The 9,242-nt window shown below is 41.2% G+C and overlaps 1 protein-coding gene across 1 annotated transcript; it reads left to right on the forward strand.

The window, feature by feature from the left end:
* The first annotated feature begins 257 nt into the window (after window positions 1-257).
* Window positions 258-5,864, forward strand: ccn2b (cellular communication network factor 2b). Its single transcript, XM_026350273.1, has 5 exons — window positions 258-400; window positions 2,130-2,346; window positions 2,621-2,872; window positions 3,247-3,503; window positions 4,003-5,864. The coding sequence occupies exons 1-5, from the start codon at window positions 347-349 to the stop codon at window positions 4,306-4,308; spliced, it is 1,086 nt and encodes a 361-aa protein (XP_026206058.1). The 5' UTR covers window positions 258-346; the 3' UTR covers window positions 4,309-5,864.
* The last annotated feature ends 3,378 nt before the right edge of the window (window positions 5,865-9,242 follow it).

Consider the following 9,242-nt stretch of genomic DNA (forward strand, 5'->3'; position numbering starts at 1 on the left):
TGAAATTGTCAGAGACACTGAGACTGTAATTTAGAATCCAAATGCACAGCAGCAGTTAGTTCCCTCATAGTTGACCTCCTGTCTTCTGGCATTTAGTCCACCCACCACCCTATGAACTAATGATATGACAGAGGGGGCTGTTTTTGTCAGAAGGACATTTGATTCGGAATATTTTCACCTCTTAGAGCTCAGTGGCATGGCTCTCAGTTCTCTGGCTACACCCACCAGCTGTATTTAAGCCAGTTTCTCCTCCCAGGCTTCATCAGTCTGCTGCAGGGAGAATAACAACAGTGAACTCCTGCTGGAGACCCAGTACTACTGAGGGGACTGAAGTCTGCAGAGAAACATGTCTGGGAAAATTTCAGCCACATTCTTTGTTCTCCTGCTTATTGTCTCATTGGTAAGTTTTCTTTTGACCCTTAATACTGTACGTTTTTGTGTGTTTTATGCGTGAGGTAATGCATGTTTTTGTCTGGATGTAACTCATTCCATAAGAGCGTAGTTCACTAAACAACAGAACCCTAAGATATGATGACACTCGTACTACAAGAACTTTCTGTGTTATGGTGTTTTCCTGAAACAAGCCTGCTCCCAAACGGTGGGTGAGAAACAGAAGATGGAAAACATTTGCAGGCCCATGTGATCACAGCGTGGTGGTGCCACCTTGTGGCATTCTATAAAAACGTATAATAATGTATGTATTTTCTATGTAAAGGGAATTTTCAGGGCTTAACTATGCACAATTTTGTCTAAACATGATCATATTTACTATATACTGTAGTAAATTCTTGTGGACAGCTCCATTTAAGAGTTTAGGATTTAGCATGTTGTCTAAGAACACTGACATGTGGCCAGGAAGAAGCAGGAGTCCGTCCCTATCAGTCTCTTAAGCTGCTAAATGCTCCAATATCTTCATCAGCTGATGTCTAACTGTCAGACATATGTCTGCTGTTTGTTGCTGAGGGGAAGGTACAGTGTGTACACCAATGATGCTGTGAGCATAACATTTGTTCAGGTGGAGTACTGCAGCTGTGTCAGCTTTAGCTGACTGACTGACTCATTTCATTTCTGCCTTGTATGACCAATCATATTCTCACGCTGACCACTGAGACAATGTTGAAATGATCTAGTTTTATTTTCTATAGTTTATCATATTTATTTTATTTATTTCAGCATGTGCTACTGAAACATTAAATTATTTTGATAGATATTAAAGGTATACTTACCCTTATATTCTGGGGAAGTATTGTTAATATTTAAACAATCCTTTCCCTACTGGACCTTTGAATAGGACAGGCTTACTATTGTCCGTTCCTGACATACCTGTGCAAACCCTGAGCTCAAGACAGACACAGTCCTCTTGTAAGAGATTTTGAAGAACTCAGTTTAATACCTTTGCTACTTGTAGACACAGGGACATGGCGAGAGAGGGGAGCAGGGGCAGCCACCAGTTGTGCCACGTCTGACACAGTGACAGGGTAGGAGTTGGTATATAATGTAGAACCTTCAGTACAAGGAGGGCTGACCATAAACAACTAGGATTAATTAGAAATAAATACTACTTAGTTTTAATTTAAGGGGAATTTCTTTTTTGTTGCACTAAAGTTTATAAAGGGTTGGATTTTACCACCTCCTTTCTACTTATTTGTTGGATTCTGACAAATGAGAATTTCAAATAGTAGTAATTATTTCAGAATAGATAAAGAGTTATATATCTGGCATTTCTTAGACAAACTCTGTATCATATATTAATATATTAGGAATATTCAGGTAATATACATTTCTAACATACATGCACTTTTCTTTTAAATGTGCCACCCTGTGACTGTGTGTCCCCCTCTGGTCAACTCACTGAAGCATTTCTAGACCTGCAGAGACACTGCACAGTCATAAGACTTCACTTTACTAGTGAGAGCAGTCTGCTACATCGTGGTTTTACCAGCTACTGTTTTAAAATGACCTGACACAAAAGGATGTGAACAAAGAGTATCTCAGTAGATGTGTCCTTATTATACTACTATATCTACTTTTACCATTTTTCCTCTGTACTTCAGTAAACCTTCCTCCTACTGTCTCCTGCTGCTACTTTATTCATGGGATCTCATGTGTAGCTTGTGTATTTGTTGCAGACAGTGGCACAGGACTGCTCCCAGTCCTGTGCCTGCCCTGCAGACCACCCACCCTGTCCAGTGGGGACCAGCCTGGTCCTGGATGGCTGTGGTTGCTGTAAGGTGTGTGCCAGGCAGCTGGGGGAGCCCTGCTCTCTGCTGGAACCCTGCGACCATCACAAAGAGCTTTACTGTGACTATGCTCTGCTGAGCGACACAGAGACTGGAATCTGCATGGGTAATAAATTGTCTTTGACACGCCCCCATAATACTGGTCACAGCTCACTTCACACTAGCAGGCCATGCTGCCCAGGAAGCTGATGACTGTGTCAGCCCATGTTTTAATTGGGGATTGTGATGTAAGATTAACATTAAAGCTGTTATGTCTCCCTCTAGTGCCAAACTTTATATTACATTATACATACATACTGTTATACTGGTATATTTTTATACTTATTTACCTTTGTAAATAAGTGACAGTGACATGCTGCATGTTTTGTGTCTGCCTGCAGCTCAGGATGGCCAGACATGCGACCTGGGGGGAGTGATTTATCGCAGTGGAGAGTCCTTCCAGCCCAACTGTAAGCACCACTGTGTCTGTATGAATGGAGAGATTGGCTGCGTGCCGCTGTGTGCCAGTGACATTCGGCTGCCCGCCCCTGACTGCCCATATCCACGCCAGATCCAGATACCCGGGAAATGCTGTGAGGAGTGGGTGTGTGATGAGAGGCCTGAGGACCACCTCTACCAGTCAGTGATTGCTGGTGAGTGTCGTCTGTTGCTCCTGGTTTCTGACTAATGGCTAGTAGGTGATGGCAGCAAATGTTTGCATTCAATACAAGACCTGCAATCAGTAATTGAAGAAAAGCTTAAAAAATGTATGGTAAACAGTCTTTAGCCACACCGATGCCTCTGTGGAGCCACAAGGCTAAAAGTGAGAGAAAAAACATCTGACAGGGTAAAGTTTTTGTAACCTCATGATAATTCTAACGTGTATGAAATTTTATGGGATTAAATCAAACTTATGTGGTAAGTTATTCAATAGTTATATATATTATATAGATATTTCAGTGTGGATCACCAAACCTTCAGCCTTCCTTCTAACCCTCTTTATCTACCCTCTCTTCTCTCCTTTCAGGAGCCTCTCAGATTCATCCATTGCCCTCTTCAAATCCTGTCCCAGTCTTTAGACAAGTGTCTCCTCAGAGACCGCCAACAGAGAGTCCTAGAGATAACTGTATAGTCCAGACTACAGAGTGGAGTGAGTGCTCAGCCACCTGCGGCATGGCTATCTCCTCCCGTGTAACAAACGACAACCAGCGCTGCCAGTTGGAGAGGCAGACTAGGATCTGCATGGTTCGGCCCTGTAACAGCCAGCAGGAGAAAGAAATCAAGGTTTGTGTGATGTTGTAGTAGTTTTCTTACCCGACAGCCCTGATCAGCAGGAACACCTCATTTGTTTGAGTCTTTCAAAGCTCTTACAGCACAACTTTAGCACAACAACAATCATCACTTGACCTCCTTCTTCGCTCCTATCCTGGTAACTCCAATGCTTTAGCTGCAGCTTGTTGTTGTCGTGCAGCTCTGTTGAAGCTGACGTGTGAGGAAGAACATAATGTCTAAAATGTTTCCTCTTTGTCAATCCCACAAATGTTAGGACTCAACAGTCATACTGTAGCTGTGTTTAGTTTGTGCAGTGGCAGGATTGTATAGCGCCAAATCACAACTGAAGTCATCTCAAGGCACATTACAGTGTTTAAGGTTTAAGACCTTACAAAGTATAATAGTATAAAGAACTATGTAGAAACCCCAACAATCCCAAATCAATTTAACAGTAAATGAATATCTAACAGTGCTGGTGACTAATCAACTCATTATTGCCTTTGCCCTCCAGAAGGGGAAGAAATGTGTCCGGACTCCAAAGGCCCAGCGAGGAATGCGCTTTGAGCTGTCAGGCTGTTCCAGCACCAGGTTGTACAAACCAAAGTTCTGTGGTGTCTGCACAGACAGTCGCTGCTGCACACCTCACACAACAATCACAGCCGAGGTCGAGTTCCGCTGTCCAGAGGGAGACGTCTTCACAAAGAAGATGATGTTCATCAAGACATGCTCTTGCCATCATGCCTGTCCTCAAGATAATGACATTTTCCTGGCATCTAATATTCGAAGAATGATCGGGGACTATGACGTTGATATGTGATGGGACGGTTAACATATGCCCTCCTGACTCACACCTGAGGATTGCACCATTCTAAGGACCACCGCCTGCTACATGCCTATCTGAAGTGCAACACATCCATAAATCACTGAGTCTCCAGCTCATTACTTTGACACCTTCTGGCTAAATCTTAGTTTCCTTAGAGGAAGTAGAAAAAATGATCAGATGTGTGTTGCTGTGAGGTGCTGATCTGGAAAATATCCACGTTGATGCCTTTCAACTAAAAGAAAATTGGAAATGTACCATTTTTTAAATGTACCACAGTCTAGCCAACCCTGGTCCTAGACCGTTTGTAATCCTGTTTGCAACTATCTCTGCTGTTTCCATGCAAATGCTCAACAAAGTAGGAAGAAACAACCACGACACAAAGGTCTTTAAGTGACTTAGAGTTTCTTCAGGTGCAGTCATAAACCTCAAACTAAACAAATTGAAAGAGCTTGTTTTTAGTCAGGTCTGTGATGTTGATGTAATGATATATATGATATAGATTTTCTTCAGATCTAAGGTTTTCAGTATCTTGACTTGAGCACCTGACAAGGTGTTGACATGCAGCAGCTCATAGCTCTGACAGCAATGGTCTATTACTTGTGGCCTTGACACATTGAGATAATGGAAATTTGATCTCAAAACACTGACAAAAATCACTGTAGGTCAGTTGCACTATTTCTGATAGAGTAGTAAAATAATTGTATGACTAAAACTGTGGCAATTACTGGGTAATGGGGGTGCTGACACACTGCAACAGTAGCACAAGTAAAGATGAGTCATAAAGTTGGTAAACTGACCGGATCACATCAGTTACATACACAATGTGTATTTAAGGTTTGCTAAAGTGTGCTGTATTACATTTATTTCTTAGATCAAGATTATGTTATTGCTTCTTTTAAATGTTACATATGTATTTATGTCACTGCCACATACAGTTTGCTCAAAGATGAAATGCTGATCTGTACAGAACAGGACAGAGCAGGGGATCTAGTTCCCTGACAGCCACAAGAATGCTACTGGACAAATTAACCACACTGTGGTTGACATTAAATATTTATATTACATTTATGTTATTACTTCTGAATTTAATGACAATACAAGAATCCTTGTGATTTGTATTTTAATATGATATCATGCATTTAGTCCTTCTGTAGTCATTGATGTGCATCATCAAGGGCTAGAGGTGGATCGCTAGTCTTAGTTCATTGTTCTTTGACTTTTCACTTAGGTCTCACGTCTGACAGTCTGATGGTCAAAAGACCAGTGAAGGAAAGAAAAATCTATAACGTGACTACAGAAATCCTGATACTTCTGTTATTTACTGTGTATTAAAAAAGAATAGAAGGATGGACATTTGGCATCTGGCAAATGTAGCTTCTGTAAATACTGTAAGACTGCGTACACATTTGTACTGTAATTTATGTAACGTGTTTAACGTGTTACTGTATTATGTTGCTTGGGTTTTCACTGTAGCATCTGACTAAGATGAACGTGAGTTGTGGTCTGTTGCACTTTTTCCTCTTTTTCAATAAACAAAGTATATTTTTATAGATACTGTGCATGTTGGTGTTGTTCCTGTAGCTGAAAATAGAAAACATTGGACGTGCTCCTTACTCTCAGTTCTCATGTTCTAAAAACAGCAGCGATTAATTTTAGATGAAACAGCACCTCAACAGTCCCACACTGGAACAAGAACAACTGCAGGCAGCAAAACAGAGACAAAGCCCCAGAGTGGCTGTTCAGCTGGTTTGGATGGATGTCATGTTTCTCATGATAACTAGCCTGACAAACTAAGAGAGGGGTGCTGGGTAACACTTCACCCTACACACTAGTACACCAAGGCCTTTTGCGTTTTAACAGTTGGACATGTCCCAACCAATATTTTGGGAGGACAGAAATATCCTGGTCAATATTTGAGGAAACTTGTTCACGTTATTATTCATCATATTATTATAGTCATAGCTCCCTGTCGTCTGCCATCATATGCAACATCCCAGATATTTCCTCTCTTCTTGATCTAAGTACCTATAACTTGTGCGGGGTTTATGTTGGGAGGTAACAGAAAGCGTAATGTTATTTAAGTCATGGTTACCTTTCTATGCCATACACAGTGCTGTGTGTTCTTAACTTGTTCATTCCTTTTATGGCCGGGGGGTCTAAGAAGCTGAAAAGCATTTTTGGAAAACACTGTATCTCTAACCCACTAGCACACCATAACACAATATGAGAAATGTAATGTACGCAGTCCAATGCTAGAGGATGGAACAGCACAGAGGGAAGGGGAAGGAAGTTTTGTGTGTGTCAATAAATAACTACTCACTCAACACAGGTGGAGGCTTTAGACACAAGCTGTCTTCTACACTGCCTGTCCAAAAACCTCACTACTTACATTTAACTAAACAAATAGGTAAGAGCCTCACATTGGATAATAACGTCATAGATGATTATTGATTATTATCCATTATCAATTATTATTGAGATTTTCCAGCTGCCAACAAGTTATTGAACCCCAACTAATGCAGTGAGTAGCTTCTCATTTCTTAAACAACCATGTCTGACACATCCTGTGGTCGTGGAAAAGATGTTAATCTGTTTCAGAAAAGTTAAATTATTGATATGAATCAAAGAAAACATCTGAGGAGATTGATGAAACTACTAAAACTGGGTTAAGAACTGTCCAATGGAGGAAGGTCATGTGGTCTGATGAGTCCAGATTGACCCTGTTCCAGAGTGATGGAGCATCAGGATAAGAATAGAGGAGGTGAAGTGATGCACCCATCATGTCTAGTGTCTACTGTACAAGCCTGTGGGGGCAGTGCTATGATCTGGGGCTGCTGCAGTTGGTCAGGTCGAGGTTCAGCAACATTATGAGTCCAAATAATGAGGTCAGCTGACGACCTGAATATACTGAATAACCAGGTTATTGATCAATGGATGTTTTCCTCCCTGATATTATGACATATTCCAAGATGATAATGTCAGGATTCATCGAGTGGTTGAGGGAGCAGGACTCATCATTTTCACACATGGATCGACCCCCACAGACTCCAGACCTTTTTTTTGGATGGACAGTACATTTCTCATGCTGCCCTTTCATGGAGCAGGGAGTCAAGTTAGTCATGATCCTGCTGCTGTGTCTTTATGACTTGTAGCCGGTCAGTGTATTTGTTTGTTTGTTTGTTTGGGTTAGGAGTGGGGGAACCTTTATCTCTCTCTCTCTCTCTATATATATATATATATATATATATATATATATCCATATAAAACCCCGTATTAGCCCATCCTCTGAGGCTGTGAGGCGGGCACCATGTTTCCGGTCTAACTTGACGCAGCTCCTCCTGAGCTCCAGGCGCTCGTCGCTCTCTCTTCTGCGGCTCCGCGGTGACTGTGGAGCGGCGTCGGTGGCAGCAGCTGCAGATGATGCTGGTGTAACATCAGCCGATGGAAACCCCCGAGCCCGACAGAGAGGAGGAGAAGCCGCTGTCAGGATCCGAGGTGCTGCACATATTTCCTAAAGAGTCCGTGATGTGACGCTGCTGTGTCTGACTGAGTCTTAAATATGCTGCCGCAGTATTTGTAAGATGTGGAGAGACCATAAGAAGCTTCGAGATGGTTCGAGTATTAGCTCTGCTGTTTTTAACACCATATGTCAAATACAGGACAGTGAAGACACATGGGGTCCATGGGGTCCATGCTTGTTTCATCAGTGTGCCCAAACTGCACAGTGCTGTGATGTGGGACTGTGTAGTTCTGGCTCTCCTACAAAACAACATTGAAGAATTTGCCATTTTTTATCATTATTATGACTCATTTGTTTTCTTAAAATCTCATTCTTACAAATCAATTGTGTTGCAACTGTTATTTTAAACAGGAGATAAGGCGACTGTAAATGTTGTTGTGTTTCTGATGAGATCAGATTGTGGTGCAGAAGATGATAAATGCCTGAACTGTCACCCACACAGTTCTGTCAGGTTGAGGCGACTGAGCCTCACGCTCTCATAGCACATGCCTGACGAATATCTGCATAGAGACACAACTGAGGCTTCCTGCTGTTCGTGCAAAAGTAAGCACTGCAGGCATACACTAAAAGAAGGTGGCCTATATGGAAGATGAGTTAGAAGGTATTAAACACAAATAAAAAAACTTTTTTGATAAATATTTTTCCCTCACTGTTGCCTAGTGCTGCTCAGTAGGTTATATTACAGTCATATTTGTAAGGTCTTAAACCCTTGAGGAGACTTCTGCTGTGGTTTGACACTATACAAATGAAATTACTTGGAATTGAATTAAAATAAACTTTATATAAATGTGTTCAAGAAAATAGTAATAAGAAAATTATGGAAAATTCATACCTTGCAGGCATAATCTCCCCCTTAGCCCCTTAGTTCTCCTTGTTCAACACACTATCACTCTTATCAGAAGAAGCTCAAATTGAAGAAGCTTTTGATTGGCTGCAGTGTTATTATGAGATCAGAGTAGGAAGTCATGTTTTTATATAGCAACAATATCCACATGGTTATTCATGTTCTCTTATAGAATAATTACCTTTTGGACTGGTTATACTGCATTTTGCTAGATTAACTTGTGTCTCTGAAGCCTGAAATGTACGTGTACATGCAGTTAATTAATAATGAATTTACTCGTGTATAAGCTGCAGCAACACTATGAGACACAAAGTGAGATGGAGGAATATGTTGTGGTACGGATAAACAGCAATCAGGAAATAAAGAAACGAGATGGTGTGAGCAACACGTAACATACCTGAGTCTTCTGTGTATTTCAGTGATGTTCTTTTAGCAATTGATTTCGTTGTGGGTCTTCTTCCATGAAACTAACTTACACTGAGAAATCCATGTTACTGCATCTGGACAGTGAGCTTTGATCTTGGACCTCAGCTTGGATCTGATCTGTTTTGAAGTTTTTTTGTG

Source organism: Anabas testudineus, chromosome 11 (assembly GCF_900324465.2).
Source record: "Anabas testudineus chromosome 11, fAnaTes1.2, whole genome shotgun sequence".
NCBI classification, from domain to species: domain Eukaryota; kingdom Metazoa; phylum Chordata; class Actinopteri; order Anabantiformes; family Anabantidae; genus Anabas; species Anabas testudineus.